Source organism: Danio aesculapii, chromosome 11, assembly GCF_903798145.1.
Source record: "Danio aesculapii chromosome 11, fDanAes4.1, whole genome shotgun sequence".
In the NCBI taxonomy this organism is placed as follows: domain Eukaryota; kingdom Metazoa; phylum Chordata; class Actinopteri; order Cypriniformes; family Danionidae; genus Danio; species Danio aesculapii.
The window spans coordinates 35,812,163-35,837,162 of record NC_079445.1 but is presented as its reverse complement, the minus strand read 5'-3'; the positions used below and the strand labels follow the sequence as shown (position 1 = coordinate 35,837,162).

The 25,000-nt window shown below is 33.4% G+C and overlaps 1 protein-coding gene across 1 annotated transcript in view; it reads left to right on the top strand.

The window, feature by feature from the left end:
• The window catches only part of sema3fb (sema domain, immunoglobulin domain (Ig), short basic domain, secreted, (semaphorin) 3Fb), a 140,473-nt gene that overhangs the window by 80,254 nt on the left and 35,219 nt on the right, over positions 1 to 25,000 (top strand). Inside the window, exons 3-7 of the mRNA XM_056467727.1 lie at positions 3,983 to 4,143; positions 5,851 to 5,913; positions 10,566 to 10,685; positions 15,655 to 15,744; positions 20,200 to 20,293. Of these exons, the coding sequence (XP_056323702.1) occupies positions 3,983 to 4,143; positions 5,851 to 5,913; positions 10,566 to 10,685; positions 15,655 to 15,744; positions 20,200 to 20,293 (528 nt within the window). The remainder of the gene's footprint in view (positions 1 to 3,982; positions 4,144 to 5,850; positions 5,914 to 10,565; positions 10,686 to 15,654; positions 15,745 to 20,199; positions 20,294 to 25,000) is intronic.

Sequence of the window (25,000 nt, the reverse complement as noted above, 5' to 3'; positions counted from 1 at the left end):
ATGGATGCAATTGTTCATTTGACTTATTCAGCAATGAAAAACAAGAGATGCGAGATATGTGTGTGGTCTTTATTAAGACCCGACATGTAACAGTTTCATATTGTTAACATTTCTATATTGTTAACATCTTTTATTACGCTCTAGCCAGACTCAAAATCTGATAGTGTCTGAATGAAGCTGCTGGCTCGTGTGTCCGGATGGATCGCAGATAGACATGGAGCTGTTGGTCTTGTTAGTTTTGGAGTAAAAGTATCTTTAGCCAGTCGCTCTTGTTTCCACAGGTGGCTCTCTGTCTTGCAGGATAGAAAGTGACAGAACGAGAAAGACGGTGGGGGGGTTTAAAGTGGAAAGAGAACGAGAGAAGAGGAAGATAAGGGTAGCATTTATTTTTTGGCATGCACAGTCTCCGCTCTATATTTTCTCTGGTTTCGTTAGAGCCGGCCATATGCCAAGCTTTAGAGCTGAAGTGAGCTTTGTGCATTCAGAAACTTCAAGTCCTACTATAGTAAACTTACGTTTCCCCCTTCTAGTAGAGCATTCCAGACTTTAAACACAATAGTGTTTTCTTTGAGAGCTTCAGGAATTGGGTTCTGCTGCACGCCTCGACAACATTCATTGAATAGACGTGGTGAATATCCTGTCGAAGTGTAATATTTAGGTTATGTGGTTGGCGGAATGGCTTTACTGTCTTCCTGATTTATTAGAGCGACTTGCTAACTTTTGTGGAAAAATTAAACTTTAATTTATGAAACAACTACGGTTTTTTCACTCTGAACTCTACCTCATGCCAATTCGTAACTTTTTGATTTAGCTATTTCGTATGAATTTGTACGATCTCTTCAGTACATTTTAGTATGATTTACTCATCTCCCAATGACGGTTTACTTTAGGGGTGGAGCTTGGTGCCACATCTCCTTTGAAAAATGTTACATTTTTGTACAACTGAACCTTCATACAGATTAGCCACTAAACTGACAAAATGTAAAATAGTTGTTTCCTTGTAAGATCGGGCTGCCACGCTAGGTCTAAAACGATTTTTTCCCCAGTTCTGCAAAGGCATCTTTCCAACTTAATTGGAGTTTCTATGCTTTTGCTTTTCTATGTATGAAAGGGAATTTATTACTGTTATATTTAGCATAAACAAACTCTGAATGTAACATTGGTTACAAAGAGCAGTTGAAGTCAGAATTATTAGCCTCCCTTCGATTTCTTTTTTCTTTTTAAAATATTTCCTAAATGATGTTTAACAGAGCAAGAAAACTTTCACAGTATGTCTGATAATATTTTCATCTTGAGAAAGTCTGATTTGTTTTATTTCGGGTAGAATAAAAGCAGTTTTAAATTTTTTAAAAGCCATTTTAAGGTCAAAATTATTAGCCCCTTTAAGCTATTTATTTTTTCGATAGTCTACAGAACAAACCATCGTTATACAATAACTTGCCTAATTACCCTAACCTGCCTAGTTAACCTAATTAACCTAGTTAAGCCTTTAAATGTCACTTTAAGCTGTATAGAAGTGTCTTGAAAAATATCTAGTCAAATATTATTTACTGTCATCATGGCAAAGATAAAAGAAATCAGTTTTTAGAAATGAGTTGAAAAAAAAATTCTCTCCATAAAACAGAAATTGGGGAAAAAAATAAACAGGGGGGCTTATAATTCAGGGGGCCAATAATTCTGACTTCAACTGTGTATGTGCATATATGTCCAAATATATATATATAAGTCCAAAAACATGTGGTATAGGTGAATTTGGTAAGCTAAATTCATCCTTAGTGTATGTGTGTGAATGAGTGTGTATGGATGTTTTCCAGTGATGGGTTGCAGCTGGAACGGCATCCGCTGCGTAAAACGTGCTGGATAAGTTCATTCCGCTGTGGTGAACCCAGATTGATAAAGGGACTAAGGCGAGAAAAAAATGAATATATTTATTATAACGGTTCTTATTCCAAAATTAGAGCATTACATTTGAATCAAAATCAATTTGTTAGTTTTTATTTTTCTTCACTACATTATACACCAATAATACTGAAATGACCCAGATGAATGATATCATCGAATATCTTTGAATATCTTTCAAAACTTCAGAATGCTCCCATTCCCAAAATAAAATTATTTGCACTTTATTATATGGACTTCAATCATCCCTTCTTCTTGGTGGCAACTTCAGGAAACTTGTGTGTTGATGTGAGTGAGAAGGTCAGTCAGAAATAAAACAAACAGATGTTCAGGAGACGCTGACAGACATGCTGAGAGGAGATAGAAATATGCAGTGTTTTCTGTGCTGTCTTTCATTCTTTTGCTCTTGATATTCATCTATTCACCTGTGTTTGTTCTTTCTTGTCATATTTTTCTATCTTTTACTTTATTTGCTATTTAATATCTTTCATTTGATTTGATTTTTTTTCCTTTCGATTCTTTTTTACCACTTTTACTTCTTCTTTTTTGCTCGCTCTTTTATTTGGTTTTCTTTATTTTCCATCCTTTGACTCTTTTAGCCTGATTTATTTTTTCTTTATTTTGCCTTCCTTTTGCTTGCTCGGTTTAGCTCTTTTTCATTGTTGTCTTTTTTTCTTTAGCTTTTATATCTACTATTTAATTTTCTTTTTTTTTTTTTTTGCTATTCACAGACTTGCTATTTTGTCTTTCTTTCCTTCTTTCTCTCTCTCTCTCTCTCTCTCTCTCTCTCTCTCTCTCTCTCTCTCGCTCTCGCTCTCTCTCTCTCTCGCTCTCTCTCTCTCTCTCTCTCTCTCTCTCTCTCTCTCTCTCTCTCTCTCTCTCTCTCTCTCTCTCTCTCTCTCTCTCTCTTTCTACACAGTCTTCATGATGTATTCTTTGTCCTGCCTTGAGCTCAAACACAAATAATCTTCCAGATGTAAGACCTGACAGCTGTCAGTCAATCAAAGCCCTGACCTCAAACCTCAGCCCTCGATCGTGCATTTATTAGATCAAACTCTACAAACAGAGCAATAATGAGATTAATCACAGTCAATTCCAGCCTGTGTCGGCCAGATAAACCGGTCATTTTATAGCATGTTTGTTTAATAAATTACTTTAAATTACCATTTATTTGTAATCGTTATCTCTGCTAGGTGAGTGGCAGAAATGATTATTTGTGTCTGTGTTTCTTGTCTTCTATGACATAAGTCTACAAAAATGACAAGACCAGGTTAACTTCAGCTAATTCTCGTCCAATGTTTAAAATAAATAAGGTTTAAAATTGTAAAATAGTGTTAATATTTATATTAAAATTTGAATTATAGTATCTTTTAGTATAATATAATGCACATTAGTAAGTCCATGAAAGAAAGGCAAGCTATCATGCTAGAAAACGTATGAACGTATCATTTGTTTAATTTATTGCTAACTTCCTTTTGTTTTGGAAATGAGGTTTGCTTTTTTGGCGCCTCTCAGATTATGTTCCTGTGTTTCTTTTTACTGTAAGATAAGATTGGGGAAAAATGGAGACATAATTACATATTCGGTTGCCATGTTTTGTGCCTGCAATAACAAACCCTGTAATATCTCATGAGGTGAAATCGGTGGAGTATTTTTTTTTATTGTGAATTGAGGCCAAGCTATTATGTTCTTGTCAAGTTGCCATGATTTTATAATATACTGTATATTCAAGTACACTGAAATATTACACTAAAAATTGCACTGAAAACAATGATTCATTGGATTTCCTACATTTTTAAGTGGTTGCAAACTATATATGGGCTGAATTTAAACAAACAAATTAAGTTGAACGTTACTCAATTTAATTAGTTTGTTTACCTTCAGCCCATATAAATTGATTGCAAGCACTTACCTTAAAAAATGTAGTAAATCCAATGAATAATTTTCAGTGAAATTATAGAAATTAATGTAATGATCCAGTATGTGCTCTCTTTCTGTGTAAATCTTTCTAATAGAAACAATGCTGCAGCGATTAAATGTCTGGGTGGATTTTACTGATGAATTGATTGTTGTGTTTCTGCAGATCTGAGGTCTACAGGTACAGCCCATTACTTCTCTTTCCTGCTCAACACATCCGACTATCGCATCTTGCGCATGGATGAGGATCACGACCGCATGTATGTGGGCAGCAAAGATTACATCCTGTCTCTGGATCTCCACGACATCAACCGGGAGCCACTCATAGTAAGAACTGACTTAAACTATTTTCGTTTATTACATTTTGTGTTGTATTGTTTACTTTTATTGTCTTTTTAATCATTTGCTTATTATAAATATTTTTTATTTTGTATTTTACTTTATTTAATCAAATTTCTTGTATTTAATTGTTTTGTTTAATTCTTGCGTTTATTAATTTTTATTATTTAAAAATATGACTATAGTTTATCAATGTTAATTTTATATTCAATTAAAATTTTTATTATAAATATTTAGATTTTAATAATATTATTAATAATAATAATAATAATAATAATAATAATAATAATAATAATAATAACCTTTAGCTCAGTTTCCTTTAATTTTTACTCAACTTTTACGTATTTTGCATTGTACATGCACTTTGTTCTGTTTTATTTTATTTTTTATTTTAATTTGTTGTTATTGTTATTTTTTTTTTATTAGTTTATTTGTATTTATTTTTTATATATTTTGTTATTATTATTCATTAGATTTTCACATTATGTTGTTACAGATTTTTATTTTATTTTATTTTTAATTATTTTCATTAATTTTTATATTATATAAATATTTTAATACTATTTTTACTTTATGCACTTTGCCATTTGATTTATTGTTGTTGTTATTATTATTATTTTTTAATTATTATTATTATTATTTAATTTTTTTTTATTAATCTTCTATGTGAAGCTGCTTTGAGATAATCTACATTGTAAAAGTGCTATACAAATAAAGATGAATTGAATTGAATTATTATTAAATTAAATTCAACTTTCAGCTCATTTTCACTCATTTTATTTTTACTCAAATATGTATTTTGCATTGTACATGCACATTGTTGTATTTTATTTTGTTTTATTTTAATTATTTTACATGTCATTGTTATTGTTTTTTGCTTTCTTTATTTGTATTTATTTTAATGTAGTTATATTGTTATTTTATTATTATTATTATTATTATTATTATTATTATTATTATTATTATTATTATTAATTAGCTTTTTACATTATATTGTTACAAATTTATTTTATTAATTTAAATGTCAGTGTTATTGTTTTTACTGTGTTTATTTGCTTTTATTTTAATGTAGTTATTGCTATTTTATTATTATTATTTATTAGCTTTTTACATTATATTGTTAGAGATTTCACTTACTATTTTACATGTCATTGTTATTGTTTTTTGCTGTTTATTGGTATATATCTTAATGTAGTTATATTGCTATTATATTATTATTATAATTATTATTATTATTATTATCTATTAATATTATTATTATTATTATTATTATTATTATTATTATTATTCATTAGATTTTTGCATTATATTGGTATAGATTTTGATTTAATTTTGATAACATTTTTTAATTAAATTAAATTTATTTGAGATTTTAATTTAATTTCACTATTGTTTGAATTCTCAGACGAGCACAAATCATTACCTAATTCACAGCAGCCTCTGAGCTTCATTCCTGTATCACTGTTACCTGCACTGATTAACTCACAGCAGTGCGGGAAACGGACTATTAAATTCTATAAAAATAAAGTACAGTCTGGATACGAGAAAACCCAGGAGCCTTATAAAAATGCAGGCTGAACATTCTCCGGGTGCTTCGGCTCATTACGGTGAAGGGTTGCAGAGTTAAATGGGATGCTTTCTGAGATACTGTGTCATTGTTGTGACAAATGGGATTGACCTTTCTCTCTTTTTCAGATACACTGGCCTGTTTCCCCACAGAGGAAGACAGAGTGTGTTTTAAGTGGCAAAGACACAAACGTGAGTATCGCTTGATAATTTACACTACCGGGAAAAAGTTTGGGATCAGTATTATTATTATTTTGTGTGTGTGTGTGTGTGTGTGTATAGACAACTTAACTGCTCACAAAGGCTACATCAATAAATTAGTGAAAACATTATACTAGTAAATTAGACTAGTACTTTAAACTAGTAAAAAATGAACAAAATTATAATAAAATTATATTCTTAAATTTATTATAATAAAATATAATAAAATTTAAAATAATTAAAATATGATTTTTTTTGGGGGGGGGGACTTTTATCCATTAAACTGTGAATAAATTTAGTAAGTAAAGTCATTTAATTTTTAAGTAAATGATGTTGTTATGATTTTAATAAGAGAATCATAAAAAGTCTAGTTCATCACTGTGATTAAGATAATTATAAGAGTCATTATTAATTAATGAATACCAATAACGGAACAGCAATAAGTATGCTTTACATGTACACTCACCAGCCACTTTATTAGGTACACCTTACTAGTAACGGGTTGGACCCCTTTTGCCTTCAGAACTGCCTTAATCTTTTGTGGCAAAGATTTAACAAGGTACTGGGAGTATTGTTCAGAGATTTTGGTCCATATTGACATGATAGCATCACGCAGTTGCTGCAGATTTGTCAGCTGCACATTGATGGTGCAAATCTCCCGTTTCACTACATCCTAAAAGTGCTCTATTGGATTGAGATCTGGTGACTGTGGAGGGTATTTGAGAACAGTGAACTCATTGTTATGTTAAAGAAACCAGTCAGAGATGATTTGTGCTTTATGACATGGCGCGTTATCCTGCTGGAAGTAGGCATCAAAAGATGGGTACACTGTGGTCATAAAGGGATGGACATGGTCAGCAACAATACTCAGGTAGGCTGTGGCGTTAACATAATGCTTAATTGGTACAGTTGAGACAAGGCAGGATGTATCCATGGTTTCATGTTGTTGATGCCGAATTCTGAAGCTACCATCCGAATGTCATAGCAGAAATCGAGACTCATCAGACCAGGCAACGTTTTTCCAGTCTTTTTTTGTCCAATTTTGGTGAGCATGTGTGAATTGTAGCCTCAGTTTCCTGTTCTTACCTGACAGGAGTGGCACCCGGTGTGCTCTTCTGCTGTTGTAGACCATCTGCCTCAAGGTCTCAAGGTTCAAAGTCACATTCACATCCACTTAAATCACCTTTCTTCCCTATTCTGATGCTGGGTTTGAACTGCAGCAGATCATCTTGACCATGTCTACTTGCCTAAATGCATTGAGTTGCTGCCGTGTAATTGGCTGATATGTGTATATATATATATATATATATATATATATATATATATATATATATATATATATATATATATATATATATATATATATATATATATATATATATATATATATATATATATATATATATACATTTTTTTTATTATTATTTTTTTATTATATATTTTTGATCAAATAAATACATCCTTGTCAAGCAGAACAAGTTTTTTTAAAAACATTTCTTTGATCCCAAAGTTTTGTCTGATATACGCAATATACTGTATATAACAATAAACACATCCAATTTGGTTTGGACATCTAAACTCATCCCGATAACTAAAACCAGTTCTACATCTGCTTGTGATTTAGATTTGAAGCTGTAAATGTCATTACAAATACACAACATACATAAAACCAGTCTACAGCCCTCAAGTGCTGCAAAAAAATATGTTGATATAAATGAAGTGACAGTGAGATATTCAGGTTCAGAAGTAGCGTTGAGGTCAAATATGTGTGTTACAAACCTCAGCCTTTCTGGTGAGACATCATGCATGAAAGCATATACATTCAGAGAAAGAAAACAGATGCGCGAAACCAACTTGAGCTGGTCAGATTCCTCTTTTTGCAGACATATGGAACTGGGTGTGTGGTTTAGCGGTCTGTGCGCATCACTTGATCATCTGCACATCTGCAGTGTGTGTTTCATTGGAGGTGTTTGGTTGTGCAATGGTTTTGTACTTAGCGTCAGTTTAGGAGTGGGATGTAATGGGTTTTGACCACAGTTTATGAATTATTAATCATTTTGAATGCACTTGATGTAAAAAGACTCTATAGGGGGACATTTCTGGGTTTTTTTACTTGTAAGGTTGCTGAAATAAATGCCAGTACAGATTAAATGGGTATTAATAAATAAGTATTGGGTTTAGTCCTTGATGTTTTTATTGTATTGTCAATAGAGGTTATAAAGGTTTATATGGCTAATAGACAGTCTTTGAATTGCATCACAGTGGCAGTAAGTCAATTTAAACTTTAAATGTTTGGCGCTATTTACATTTAGTTTTCTTTGTGTTTCTAAGACTTAAGCTCCGGTCAGATCACATGGATTTATTACGATTTTGCCACAATTTTTTTGACGTAGGGAATTCGCAAACGACAAACGAGCATCATGACACAAGATTCAATCGCTGCTTCTCGTGAAATGTGGCATAGTTCATGACAGCCGATACTATGTCTGCCATGCCTCACGACACCATCGCAGAAAGTCTAGCATGTTTAATTTTCTTCACTACGAGTTCCGTCACTGTGCAATAGGAGCACATCATTTCTCGGTTTTATCAGTGGGTGCTGACATTAATGCACTGGTCAGGTAATGAAAAAATAGGCTGCATATTTACTTATGGGTGGGTCACGGGTGGATGAGATCAAGTTATGCAAACTTTAACTACCTTTTCTAAAATATTAAAGTGTTTTAAGCAATTTTATTTGACAGACTGGTACAAATATGCAGACATCTCCATTCTCACAGCAGGTTTCTGAGTTCTCTCATCCTTTGAACAGAGTTTGTTTTTTTGAGGTAATCTGGGAACATGTTCAGTGCTGCAAATACATTGCAGAAGCATTTCCTGCCAATTCAAATTTGTCATTAATAGTGAAAACAGTTTAATATAGGCTTCTCTAAAACTCAATATTTCACTTTAATTTTATTTAGGCTAGATTATTATTTTATTTAACAAACCAACACAATCCCATGGCAATTCGTGTTTTGGTGCATAAAGCGGACTTGTTTTTTAAGCACTTTACCTCAAATGTTATTTATTATTTTTGTTTATAGATAACTGACCAACAAAAGATACTTTAAAATTAAGATAAGAATTATTGCAAAGCGAAATTCGTTTCAAAAAGACGTTTTTTCCAAGAAAACATACGAAGGATATTTTTGTTTTGCCCCTCCACTATATGGGTGGATAATTTGTTTCGCTCTGAGGAATATATGAATTAATTTAATAATATGTCATTATTTGAAAGATTATGTCTTGAGCATCTGATTTTTCCTTGCTGCTGCTTATGTGCTTTCATTTTCTCCGTCTCACTTGCGGCAAGTTCAGGCGAGGGGTTGTTTAATAAGCAACCCTGGCAGGAAAATATACATTTAGATTTCAAAGAAAATATCTTAAATTAAAAAAAGGAGCCATAAGTTGGATCCTATCCATGTCGTAATGAATGCCCTTAAATAATTATAGTCTATTAAGATTGAAAAAAGTTAAAAAAAAATTGAAATTGAGATAAGAAATTTGTTATAGCAACACTTGTCACTGCTTTGGGAAATAACGCTCATCTTAGATGTCACTGGATGACTGGTCGTGAAGTAACATGTTGTCTGGCACATTTGTTACATGTCAAGATTTTGTCAAGAAAAAAAATCACATAATCTGACAGTGACCTTCGTAACTGACAATAAAAATTGTGTGATCTGATCGGGGCTTTACTGTAAGTGGTAGTATACAGAGCTAACACAACCTAAAAGCTAACAAACATGAGCTAAACTTACAATTTAGGTTTTGCATTTTAGCTCTTTTGTTTTCCCAGAAGTGTAAGACTACATTTTAAACGTTTATATCTGCTTGAAGTTTATTTTCTTAGCATTTGGCAGTAGCATATGGTGTTAACGTAACACAAAAGCTAAGCTTAAATTTAGGACTTCACTGGCTCATACTGTCTAGTCTAAAGGCTTTTTTATTCTCTCAGAGGTTCAGGGGTAAATTAAAAATGTAATTTTGTTCTTCCTAAAGCTTATTTTCTTTGAATTTCACAGTAGCATGTAGCATACAAAGCTAACTATAACAAATTAAACCCCCATATTTATTTCGGTTGCTTTTAAAAGGGTCATTTAATGGCTCTTTTGTTCTCCCAGAAGAAAATTTCTGAAATGTTTACATCAGCTTAACGCTTTAGCATTTAGTTATAGCATGTAGAGCTAACACACATGAAGTAAACTGACATTTTTATTTCACTTGCTTTTTTTTAAAGTCTTATTTAAAGTCTTATTTAATGGCTCTTTTGTTCTCCCAAAAGAAAAATTCTGAAATGCATGTATCAGCCTAAAGCTTTCTTAGCATTTAGCTATAGCACAAAAAGCAAGCACACATGAGTTAAACTGACATGTTTTTTTCACTGGCTTTTTACAATCTTTTTTAATGTTTGTACTTCCAGATGTACATTTCTAATGCTTATCTGCTTAGAGCTTTCTTAGCATTTAGCTATAGCATGTAGCATAGAGAGCTAGCTAACTTTGTTTCACAGGCTTTTAATGTCTACGCTAATGGCTTTTTTTGTTCAGTCAGTTACAGACATGTGTTAAAATAATGACCCTGCTTGTTTCCTCTCTCAGGGCGAGTGTGGTAATTTCATCCGTCTGATTGAGCCGTGGAACAGGACGCATTTATACATTTGCGGGACAGGCGCCTACAACCCCGTGTGCACTTATGTGAACAGAGGACGCAAGCCTATGGTAAATACTCTTTCAGATACTGGGGTAACAGGGCATAATAGGTGTGTCTGAAACAGGTATACCTGGATACAGGGGCGTCGATAGAGACAATTTACTGGGCCCCAGTAAATGCTTTGAGATATGATTTACTTCACATGCAAGTGTATTTATTAAGAGTGGTAATTCTGAAATAAAGACGTTATTCTCTATGTGCAACTGAACCAACACTGGTGAAAGCAATGCGTTTAATCAAAAAGCAAACTGACAACCTTTGCGCAGACTTCCCTCTCGCATGCGCTGCTCTTCTCCCAGTGTGAGTCCCGGTAGTTAACATGCACGGCAAAAAAAACTTGCTGCTCACACGCCGCTCATGCGTTGTAAAACTGGCGTAACAGCCTTTTTTTGTTTTGCAAGTCGACAAAACTAAAGTTTAAACAATATAATGGTGATCTTACTAAGCACGCCTCCTGATAGATTAATTTTTTGTATGAAGCAAAAAGGAGGGATGACAAGTCAGGGAGGTAGAGACTTAATAAACCTAATTATCTGCCATGTGTCAAGTCTAAGACAACAGATCATTCTATAAAACATCTTTTTTGTACTTTATTGAATTGTCTATAGAATTTCATTCAAATGAAATTAATATTCATGCAAAAGATTTCTTATAGGATCTTAGCATATCACTCCAGTGTCTTAACATTGTTTTCCAGTTACATTTAAGATTATTTAGAATTATAATTGTATAATAACAATAATACTTTTATTTATAATAAATATTTGTTTTGTAATTGCTTTATATATTTATTTATTTATTTATATATTTATTTATTTATTTATTTATTTATTTATTTATTTTCAGATACCTGAGAGGCACATGTGTTCCTGCTGTATTTACAGATATGCCCTTTTTTCCAGATTTCTCCACAAATCTATCCATTAGCCACTTACAGTTGATCAGCAGTGATTTCTCACTCACCGTCCCCCTGTCACCTCCTCCTCAGCCTGTAAAAAACCTCCAGGTGTTGGCTGGCGTTCACCTTCACAGCTGCCTTCCCCAGCGCACTATAACTCTCTCTCCTGTTTAGTCCTACTCTTTAATTGAGGAGCTTGAGTTTCTCCGCTCGAGCCAGGCATCACTCTGTGGACCCTCTTTGCCTTTTTAAGGACCCTTGCTTTCGGTCGAGTAAATACAACACTTGTTCACTAATGACGGCCCTAAAGTGTAATTAGGAGAAGTTGGTATTTTATCAAACGAGTGAACAGATTGGTTCGTAATTTGGAGTTCAACTCACTGACTCAGTGATTCAGTTGCAGCAGTTCAACAGCACTATGGAGTGGAAGAGGCTGAAATTTAAAGGGGGCCTATGATGAAAATTTTGGAAGCTTTGGAATTTTGGAAGCTGTTTGGACAGAACTCTGTGTAGGTATAGTGTGTCCACAGTCACATTGGAGTGATAGAAACACAATAAGTCTCTTTTTTTGAATTATTTTTTTTACATTTCTTGATGTTAAAATAGGATTCAATCCCTCCTATTTTGAGGCCCACTGCAACGTGCTGTTGGAGTGTAATTTCACCTCCCACCGAATTTAACAGCCGCGTATTAACATGTCTTCATAGTAACGTGTATAATCATATCAACAAGAAGATACTTCAATCCTGGTTTGTGGACGTTAAATCAGGTTTATTTTGTACATTAACATAACAGATATCCATATATCCTGTCACATTTACAGGATATATACCAACGTTAAATGCATCCACTGTGTGTGTGTCTGTGTGCGTGAACTTTGTAACGATATTGTGTATGAATCATCGTTCTCATCGACTCATTAACTCCACAACAAATACATCAAATCAGCTTTGGGAAAGTTCTTACTGTAGTATTTCTTACCAATGTCTCACTATGTGAGACCTGCTTCCTTCAGGTTTGTCACTGTGCTGTTTATCTGACACAGCTGAGGCATAGATTGAGGCACACTCTGACAGGCACATGAGAACGGTGGATGGGGAGAACCAGCATAAAAGGCACAGGCAACAAAAAGAACTACATTGTGTTCAGAGCAGAAAATTACAACATTCTGAAAGCCATAATAAATAATCTGATGGGTGTTTTGAGCTGAAACTTTACAGACACAATCTGGAGACACAAAAGACTTATCTTAAATCTTGAAAAAGAGGTAAAATAGGTGCCCTTTTAAATTATTAATATAATTATTAATAATTAAGTAATTATTATTAGATTATAATCTTCAATATCTTTCTCGAATGAGCTATTGGCGGCTGCAACTGAATTGCTGAGTCGTTGAGTTGAATTCCAATTTATGAACAAATCTGTTAAATCAACTGATTCCCTGAAAAGAAATGTTTGGTGTTTTTGAAGACTGGTACAAAGGCAATGAAAAGTCATCAAATGTATTCCATTTGATTCATTATATGAAATAAATTGTAGTAAATTGATCTGATGGTCAACTCACTCCACTCAGTTGCAGAAGTCAACAGCTCATCAGAAAAGCGACAAACTCAACTGAGTCATTGAGTTGAATTCCAACTTATGAAGAATCTGTTCACTTGTTTAAGGGATCAGCTGATTTACTAAAAAGAATAATCTAAAAATTCAGTTTTGAGCACAAAACTACAAAGTTCATGAAATGTTGATTAATTTTATTTGATTCAATATATGAAAATTATTTGATTCATTTGATTTGATTCTCGACTCAATAACAATAATAATAATAAATAAGTTATTCAGCTGCAGCAGTCCTTCGATTGAAAAGATTTTTGTACGAAACTGATATATATATTTTTTTAAATTCATGTCAACAATCTTATTCAAATTAACTGTTGACTTCTACAAATGAATCATTTGACTCAGTGAGTTGATTTCCAACTCATTAACAAATCTATTTACTCATTTGTAAAAAGTATCAGCTTAAAAGAAAGCTTGTGTTTTTGAACAAAGTATAAATGCAAAGAAATTATTTGTTCTATTTGATTCATTCAGATTTTTGTTTTAATTCTCAAGCTGAGTGAATCAGTGAATCAATCGACTTCTCATTGGAGAGGAAAACTATATTTTTACTCACTGTCCACAATAATCACTCACTGAATGATTGTTCTCTCAAGATGTTGACTGAATCCTTAATAGTAAATATACTCATTGTTTGGAATCACATGAGGGTGAGTAAAAAGTGCCAGAATTATTTCTATAATTTCCCAGTTTTCGTTATAGAAGCTGTGTTAGGCTATGGGAGCTCCCATTATAGCGTCTCTGTATGGTGCTGGAGGTCTACAGCCAATTATAATGAACCGCCTCGACATTTCCCATGAATGAATTCTGACCTGGCACATATTGTTTCAATGCCCTCTGCGTGTGAATGTTGGTACAAGAGCTGAGGGGTGATTTCATACCCTTAACACCCACTCTCTCTAGACAGGAAAGCTGGGTCGCAGACTGCGTCCACACAGTCCTCCAGCCAGGCAAACATCTTCACGTCTGTCCCACTAAGCACGACACACATTACGGCTAACATTAACCCAAAGACATCCAGATGTGGCCAGCTGCAGTAGGTCTTTGGCATGCAAGCTGAGCTGTACCCAAGACATTATACTGAAAGAAACACATGTGGCAGACATGCTGACTCAAAATGTTGATTCTTGGGGTTTTCCGAGAGCCAGCTGTGCAACCCATCATGGTCAAAACCGTCCAACAGCAGCACGCTATGATAACACCGCTGACTCAAACACATAATACCGCAATCCCTGATGAGGGTTGATTTACACTTCAAGATATCTGTAATGCCTAAGATCTTACACACGCTAACTCGCTTCAACAATCTAGTAAGAAATCTTGATATTCATGCTGGAAAACAGTGTGGGACAAACCAGCCTGAGGTTATTAGTTAGTATTTTTTGATGGTTTCAGACACTTTTCATCTGTCTGACTGTACACCAGACTTTGAGACCAGCCAGATTCACTTATATTGTTATATCTAAAATGTTGTAAAAAGGGCACAGTGGCTCAGTGGTTAGCACTGTCGCCTCACAGCAAGAAGGTCACTAGTTTGAGTCCTAGCTGGGCCAGTTGGCATTTCTGTGTGGAGTTTGCATGTTCTCACCATGTTGGTGTGGGGGTCCTTTGGGTGCTCTGGTTTCCCCTACAGTCCAAAGACATGCGCTGTAGGTGAATTTTGTTTAATTGGATAAACAAAATTGGCCGTAGTGTATGTGTTCATGTGGGAATATGAACGTGTATGGGTGTTTCCCAGTACTGGGTTGCAGCTGGAATGGCATCTGTTGCGTAAAACATATGCTGGAATAGTTGGCGGTTTATTCCACTGTGATGACCCCTCATTTATAAAGGACTAAGCTGAAGGAAAATGAATGAATGAATGAGTGTTGTAAAGAATAAGTTGTTACTTTCGCAATCACTTTGTCTGAATAGTAATTTTATTAATTTAATTACTTGACTGTGTGTACTATAACTAGTGCTACTTAATAATAATAAGTCACACACTGCTACATGAACTGACTGTTTTAAGGATTGCATTGAGAGGGCAACGGCAACTGTAATGAAGGGAAAAGAGCCGTTTTATATTTATTTCAAAGTGTATATATATATATATATATATATATATATATATATATATATATATATATATATATATATCATATTTAGTATACTATAAAGTAGATTATACTTAATTTTTTATATTTAGTTCATGCCTAAATAAAAAAAAAAGCCCAGGACAGATTCACATTTAAGAGCAAGAGGGTATGTTTGGGTATGTATTTTCTATTTATCTTTTAATTTTATTCATTTTATGCAACTTGCAACATTTTTTTTTTCCAAAATCACAGCTCACTAAGTTTTGAAGATCATCTCAGTGCTTGGCTGAGCTTCTGTTCTCTTTCTTTTCGGAGAGCTGAAAGGGGCAAGGTGCTTTGGTTAGTGGGTAACATCATCCATCATGATACTGTGCTCTGTTTTAGACGGCCATGCATCTGCAGATGCCCCAGACCAGAGGAAGAGCTAGTCGTGCGGCTGAGCCTGAAACAGTGTTTGATGAGACAGGATTGCAGGTGGGACACGGACCTGAACACCCGTCGACTCTCCAGCCGTCTACAGATGCATTAACCTGCATGCTCTCTGTTCCTCCGTGTCTGTCCTGTTCCTTCTCATCTGTGTCTGCAGTTGATTTCACTAACTCCTTGTCTTGTCTTTCTAACACGTTTTCTTTCAAAGTTTGTTCTGTGGCTTTAAAACCTTCACTTTTCTTTTAGTTGAAGTAAATGTCTTCATATTGTTGCCTGATCTGTTTGATTTCTGTTCTTCTGTTCGGTCCTTCGGATCTTTCTTTCTTTGTAGTTTTATACACAAATTTACAGTTAGATCTGAAGTTAATGCTACTGTATTTCACAGCAAAACTTCACCTAATGTTTTCTGTAGTTCTGGTACAGTTGCTGTTTTTTTTTTTTTCCTTTAATGAATAACAATTGTTTGATCGCCCGCCTCAGCATTTATGGCCTTTTAGAGGTGAATGCCAAACACACACTTTCAGGCTGAGCAGAGCAAACACAAGGCGGCTGTACCAAATACAAAGACACAGAAGAAATAATAGAGCTACACAGCTAAACATTACTCAGATATTTCAGCCGTCCTACATTTCACATCAGTGGATGAAGCTTTCGACCTGCTTATGACCTGAGCTCTTCAAAGCACACATTTTAGTGGGATACTGAGGTTCAAGCACCAAAATGTAAAGATTAACATTTAAAAAATCACGTTTGCTTATTAAACATTTTAATTGTTGATCTTAAATCACCAGCACTGCAGAAACGTCCCAGATAAAGTTTGATGTATTTGTAACATTTATAATCACTTGAACACAGTCGACATGTTTTTTTTTTTTTGGAGGAGGGGGAGGGGGTTCAGTTCATGCGGCACAGACTGCAAAATAAAACAAAAATACTTTTGAATTGGACATTTTATTAGTAACTTTATTTAAATAAATGTTATATTTTAAAACTATTGTATTAAATATGGGAATGGTAGAACACACACACACACAAATCTTACCAATTTTAATGTTAAATAAAATATATATTTATTCTAAAATGTTATATGTATTCATTTAAATAATAATAAAAACGCTTATGGGCCATACAATGTAAAATTAAACAAAAGTAATTAGCAAAATGGCTCATTCTTTACAATACATGTTTATTAGTGGATGTTAATGTATTTACTAACATGAACTATCAATGAATACTTGTACAACATTTATTAATCATAGATCAATGTTCACTAATTCATTAGTAAAATCCAAATTTACGCTTGTTTACATTATTAATGCACTGTGAGTTAACATGAACTAATAATAAACAACTGTATTTCCATTAGCTATTGTTAACTAAGATTAATAAATATTGTAATAGATGTACTATTTATGGTTTGTTCATGTTAGGAAATAGATTTTACTAACTAACTAACTCGAACTAATACAACCTGATTGTAAAATCTTACTGCATATTGATATTATAATGTAATTATTATAATTATAATGTAATATTAATTTAATTAGCATTTTATATTTTAGAAATTATATGAACACAATTTTTATACAAGAATTGAGTTATTAATCCTTATTAATATATTAGGCAAAGGTTTTTTAAAAATCCTAAAAAATATACAGAATAAAAAAATAACTAAATGTACATGAGACATTTATAAAATACTTCTTAAATGTTCATTCAGATTATTAATTTTTCAGTGTAATAATAAGGTATAATGTAAATTTAATTGCATTTAATATTTTAGAAATTAAATGAACACATCTAAATACATATTAACAAGAATTGAGTTATTAATGCATATTTATATATTGGATAAATGTTTTTAAAAACCATAATAAATATACAGAATAAATTATTAAAATTACATATAATATACAAGAGACATTTACAAACACTACTTCTTTTAAACTGTTTATTCAGAAAATTATTGCAAATTTGAGCAGCTTTCAGTGTAATAATAAAATGTAATGTAAATTTAATAGCATTTTATATTTTAGAAATTATATTAGCACATTTATATACATATTGACATGTGTGGAGTTATTCATATTTATTAATATATTGTGAAAAAGATTTTAAAAATCATAATAAATATATATATATAAATATATATACAAATATACATACGAAATTTAGAAGCACTTTTTCTTTCAAAATAATCGTCAGATAATCAGATTATTATCGCAAAATAATAATTTTTCTCACAAAATAGTTTTTAGAAATAATTTCAATGGCCTATTTTAGCACTGTCAAACAAGAGTGTCTGTAACAAATGTTGGATTTTCTAATTTAAGGCGGTTCAACCCCCGCAGGATCTGCCAGCGCTAGCTGTTTCTGCGCTGTTGATTTTAATAACAGGTGAAAGGGAATCTGTTAATGCTGGACAGCTCTGCATATTTTGACAGCCTTTCCGCTCTCCTCCAAATGAATGTTGATAGATGAGATTAGCAGTGTCTTCCACTCGTCCGTCTCCTGCTGTGACTGTAGAGGAAACTCTGGCTTTAAAAACGCTATGGCTGCGGCTCATGGTGAGTCTGCAGGGCATGTCAGCGCACGCTCATGGCAATTCCTAAATCGCACATGCAAAATACCTGTCAGTCAGTGTTTCCACATCAGGCCTGAGGGATGTTGGGAAGAGCCGGTGTCAGTAAACCATTCCGCCATGCTCACAATGCAGGATTAGACAGGTGTTCGCATCAAGGTTATTTTAGTAAACTAAAACTATTGGTCAAAAAACTTTTTTGTTAACGTAAATTTAAAAAAAAATCACAACAAATGGAAAAATGAAATGAAACAAACTAGTCACTGAAAAACTGAAATAAATAATTAGCTAAAATAAATAATTATACCTGTATAAAAAGTACCTGTAGATGGCGCCAAACACATCAGTCATGCACGTGAGGATACACAAAAAACATTTTATATAAACAAACATCTCTAACTTTTCTTCATTTGCCAAAAAATGTAAACTAGATAGGTTTGTCTGCGTGTTTTGTATATCTTTAATACAAAGAATATTGTCTGTATTTTTTTTTTTTTTACTTTTATTTGTTGCATTTGTTAGATTTTGATTTCAGGGTCTGTTCAAGCTATTATTTTATTTTTATTACTAAGAGGTTTCTACAAGAATTAATGTAAGCTGTGTAAACACAAAAAAAAGCTCTGGTTCGGACGGGATGTGTTCTGTTAAGTCTGTTAAACTAGATTTGACTAAAACCATAGGGATGTAACCCTAACACCTGAATCACGATGCGATACGATTCACGATACTAATCTCACAATTCAAGATGATCATGATTTTTGAACAAAATTATTTGCAACATAATTAGGGTGAACAAGAGCCCTTTCATTTTTTTTCATATGCTGCACAATTTATTTACAAAATAAAATAGTTTCTGCAATAACTAAATTGCAATTTTAAAACAAAATCCAAATAAAAAATTAATAATTCAAATTAAAATAGACTCTTTAATATAAACAAACTAAAACTAAAGCTAAATTACAAATTTAAAATGAATTTCAAACCAAAAGCGAACAATACAAATTAAAGAAGGCTCTTTAATACAAACATACTAAAACTGTGACTGTGCTGGGATTTGACATGTTTTTTTAAAATAAATATCAGAATATCTATGTTTTTTGACATAAGCTGAGGAAAAAAAACTCTTTCACTTGGGGCTGAGATGGCTGGTGTGGAGAAGAAAGCCTTTCCTAAACCAGAGAGCAGTGTGTACAGAAGTGGTCAATAGCCCCCTCTGCTCCTGGGGACTGGCCACTGGCATAAAATACTGATTTTAATAGATAATATATGATGTAGTAACCTAAATTGAAAAAGAGAAGGTAAAAAGGAACAATCTAATATCTGGATCTGTAACAGCACAACTTTCTCTTTCAGTCTGAAAAACATCTTCACATTGTCGCTATGAAAACACTGATGCACCATGTGATCTCAGTAACATTAGCACTCTTCAGATCGCGAGTCGTTTAACATTTCTATCGATTTGAATCGTCACATATTTGAATCGATTTGCAACCAGCTCACGGTGAATCGTTATATCCCTAACTAAAACTGAAACTAAATGTATAACAACTAAATAGAAATTATGATCTAAACTAAAACTAATAAAGCCATTAATGAAATGAACTAAAACTAAACTGAAATAAATATATTATCAAATTAAAAGCTCTTTTAAAAAACAAAAACCTTGGTTAGCACATGGACAATTACTTTGGATTTTGAAAACATATGTTCATGGCTTTGTCTGTTCACTTTCATGTTGTGCATCATCGTCTTTTCCTTCATGCCTAACCTTGATGTCTTGACTTACTGTACTAAATATATGTCATGTTTTTAGGGATTTCAGGATATATACAAAGTCCACAAAGTGTTTCTATTGAATTAGATTTATTAAATGTACAGTAAAACAGAAACTGAATCTTTCCATTCAATGTTTCTTTCAGGAATACGTGTTCCATTTGGAGCCCGGCAAAGAGGATTCTGGAAAGGGAAAGTGCCCATATGATCCAAAACTGAACAGCGTATCTGCTTTGATTAGTAAGTCCTTCAAGCTATTGGTTTAAAAAAAACTTTTTTTCCTTACTAAAAATTTCTTTGATGACCAAAATGTTTCTTTTATGACATCTCTACAATTCAATTCATCTTTATTTCTATAACGCTTTTACAATGTAGATTGTGTCAAAGCAGCTTAACATAGAGGTTCTAGTAAATTAAAACTGCATCAGTCCAGTTTTTAAAGTTGAAAAGAGCAAATCCATAAATGCACAGCTCCACAAGTCCCAACCAAGCAAGCCAATGGCGACAGTTCAATTCGTTCAGTTTAATTCAGTTCAGTGGGGTTTACTTTTCACTGCTAAAAATCCAAACACTGAAGAGCAAATCAATCAATGCACAGCTCCACAAGTCCCAACCAAGCAAGCCAATGGCGTGGAACAAACTTCACTAATTGACGAAAGTGAAGGGAAAAACCTTGAGGAAAAACCAGGCTCAGTTGGGCAAGACCATTTCTCCTCTGGCCAAACTTCTTGTGCAGAGCTGCAGTCTAGGTGCTCGGGCTGGAGAACGCTGGACGTCCATTGTGGAGAAGCTGCTGGTGTGAGGTCACCGGCAGGTGTTCAGGCTGGCCTACAGGATCAATGCAGAGTCTCGTCTGTCACTAGGGTCTTTCAGGAATCAGTATTATGCTCTCCACTTCTCCATGACCCCCACAGCATCTTCTCAGGACACAGCCTGGTCCAGGATTATGGAGACCTCGAGATAAGGAAAAACAGACTAACATAAGCGTACAGTAGATGCCGTTCAAATTATTATGTCTTTAGGGAAGTGTACAATAATACAAATTAGGAACATTTATTTTTGAGAGTGAATACATTCTCAAAAATAAACATTCTTTAAAGTCTGTGTGAAATCAACGTTTTTCATTATTATTTTGCTAGTGCATGTCGTTGTTCTGTAGGGGAAGTTAATTCAATGAAAATAAACGGTAATTTCGGTCATTTTCAATCAAAGTCTGACCATTAGCTTCCATGTGATGTTTCTTTTGTGTTGACAGTTTGATGGTTCAGCCACAATATTCTTAACTGCGCTTTTCTTACCGTTAGTTTGCTACAACGGAATGATGCACAAAGAAAGCCTTGCCCCCTACACAAAATTCAATTTCAGTTGATAGTATGTCAACATACTAAAATAAAAGTCTCAGCAATTTCTGGTTTGCGTAGACTTTATTGGACATACATGCTTTCAAGGCGCAACTTTTCCTTTTTATTTTCCCTTTTTTATTAATTGACTTTCTTATTCACACATAAAAAAATAAATGGTTATTTTAAGAACTGCTTACTGAAAGGTTGATTGTGGAACCAAAAATCAACCATGAATCACTTTCCTTTACTGGCCCAAAAACATGCAGTGTTCTTTTATACAAGTATGAGATTCATGAGACGGTACATTTCTTTCCGAATGACAGTTAAAGTGGAGAAATCGTGGTGTTATTGGTTGTGCATTTTATTGGAAAAGTGCAAAGCGTGATTTCTGAGTAACTCTTAATGGAGATCTCAGATGGCAGTGAAAGTGTTTATATTGAAGCATGTGAGTCAGCGAAGTGTTTTAACAAGCCCTCTAACCATGCTTCTCACAGCGACTCTTCATGCACTACCAAACTCTACGCTTTATAGATCACTGGAAATGGGTCATTTCATAATAGTGCTTGAGGGGAAAAAAGCTTTTTAATTTTAGAGAGTTTAACTATGTTCCTTGTTCACAGAGAAGCTGGATGGTGTTGAGGAAAAAATGGCTTTGTTTTATTAGGCTCATTTTAGTTGCACTAGGTCACAAAAATGCTGTTTCATAGGAATAGTTCAGCACGATTGATCAAAATCAAAACTGTGATTGTGATATTCACTGTAAAAATATCTGCATGTTAGCAGTTTTTCATAATTATTACTTTATTATATATTTATTATATTATTATTTTATATTATATTTCACTTATTTATGCATTTAAATAGCATTGTGGGATCTCAATTTTTTTCTTCAAAAGATTTTGATGTTGAAAAGTTTGCAAAGTGACTTTCGTTGAAATCTTTGAAGCGATATATTGTCTGTGTTTCTGTTGTAAATTATTGTACAAAAACATGGCAATAAACTGGCTGTATTTTTTTGTTATTTTAAAGACTTAATTTTCTCTATAGTATTTATTTGAACAATATTTTATCTCAAGCTACTAAAATGAGATTAAAGTCACTTTATTAATCTGTAGTGTTGAATTTTCAACATCAAAAGTTGACAGAGCAGAGATAAAAGTCCCATAATGCAATTCACAAGTACACAGAAAAAAACATGTAAACCACAAAATATGAAACCTGTTAATTAACTGATGTTGTTTACAGTGTTGCTTTGTGCAAAATAATATAATTTACATTGAACAAAAGCAAAAAGAAAATAGCAAACTACATAGGCTTGATTTCACTCTTTGAAAGAACAGTTGGAGACAAAAATATTAGCCATTCTGTGGTTTTTTTATTTTTATTTTTTTAAATATCTCCTAAGTTTTGTTTAACAAAGGAAGCAGAATTTCTTAGCATCTCCTCTAACAGGAGTACCCAAACCTTTTCTTTTAAAGAGCCAAAATCCAAACTTGATTTAGGGCTGTGGGCCGAAGTTGAATATACCAAATTGTATTACATTAAATTTGTCATGTGTAATTTCCTAATTTATTTGCTAAGTTTTAAAAATTAACTAGAAAATGTTGCTTTAAAACATATTAATTAATGATACAGTATCATTTTTTTACTTTTTATAATAAACTTTATTATAGTAAAAACAAACAATCCCAGTTATAACACAATGGAGTTCAATGCTGAATACACTAGTTGAGCTGCTCCTGCATTTGCCTTCATTTGCTCACTGATGTCTTGTGCATTGTCCTTTATCTGTCAACTGACAGTATTTACATTTTAAAAGTCTGATTCATTCACAACATTTAAATGAAACATTTAATTCTAGTTGGCTTTTTATAGCTCCTTAATTAAACAAAGAAACAAAAGGTTATGTTAAATTCAAAATGGAGATCTCTCTCAAAGGCATTTGCCCCAACAAACTCCCTATCATTCTCCCTCTCTTTTCAAATGGGATGGCGGGCCAAACCAAATACTCTCATAAATAAAGGTATGTGATCTGTCACAGGGGTAGTACCTTTTCAAAAGGGACAAATTTGTTCACAAAAGGTCTATATTAATAGCTCAACGGTACATAAGTACCTAAAAAGTATAGTACCCTAAATTTTTTAGGTACTAACATATACTTTTAAGGTACCAATATGGACCCTTCAAGTACAAATGTGTACTATTCAAAAGGTACCACCCCAGTGACAGCTTGCGTAGCTTTATTTCTGAGTGTACCATGGGCCATCTTTGGCCCACGGGCCCTACTTTGGGCACCTGTCCTATATAATATTTTTTTTCTTGTGGAGAAAGTCTTGCTTCTTTTAGTTTGGGTGGTATAAAAGTTTTTTAATGTTGTTTTAAGGTCAATAGCCCCCTTTAAACATATTCATATTTTTGATTGGCTACAGAACACACCACTGACCACTGTCAGATGACTCGCCTAATTAATCTAACTTGCGTAGTTAACCTAATTAACCTACTGTAGTTGAGCCCTTAAATTGCACTTTGGGCTGAATCCTGAATTTGAGCTCATCCTGGCAAAGACAAAATAATTTAAGGACATGGGAAATATTTGAAAAATAATACATATTATATATATATATATATATATATATATATATATATATATATATATATATATATATATATATATATATATATATATATTTATAAATATTAGATATTTTATAAAATAGCTAAAATTTACAGGAGGGATAATCATTTTGCTCTCAACAGTGTTTGTTTTAATGAGCACTATATGCATCTGTGTATTTGAAAAACATATTTGAAAGAATATTTTCCTTTGACCATGTTAGATAGTGTACTACTTGTATTTTCTTACAATATTGTTGATGAGTAAATGGGTCATATATTAGCTTTTCCCTGACTAAACCATCCTCAAAGTAGCGCGTCATCAGCCGAGACCAAACAACAGCACAAAACCCCAATTTAACAGGACTTACACAGCAGGTAATTCAGCAAAAAACCCTTGACTAGGAAAACAACTGGCTAAACCATCTTATCAGCACAGCTTAGCAAAGCCCACAACTAGCAAAACCACTTAGCTAAGCCGGTACAAACAATTTATCACAGGCTTACACGATGTACGACCTCAAAAGCCACAAACAAACATGCCAAGGAAGCTTTCGCAAACATTTTGGGCTGCCAGACCTCGAAAGAACGCTTTACTGCCTGCCTGACTGGTTGTGTTTAAATACCACCTCATATATTACAGATGTTTGGTTAAATTTACAAGGCCTTCTGACAGGTTGGCACCTAGACTTCCTCTAAGAATCAACAGTTTTGAGCCACCATTGGGAAAAAAAGCGCCGAAGGGCAGAGCAAATAGACTGTCAACAAGCTCATTCTGCATCCAGCACGTTACTTTTACAAACCCTTCTCACTGAATGTGTATCTGGCCGTGTACACAGAAGCAAGTGTGGGCAGCAATGGGCACGTCCAGAGCTCTGGATTCCTCAGACAGAGCATTAATCATGAGCACCATGGTTCTGCCAACTCTGTGCGAAGACACCTGCTCAAATGGCCTGCAACTGGCTTCTATACACACATATACACACACACA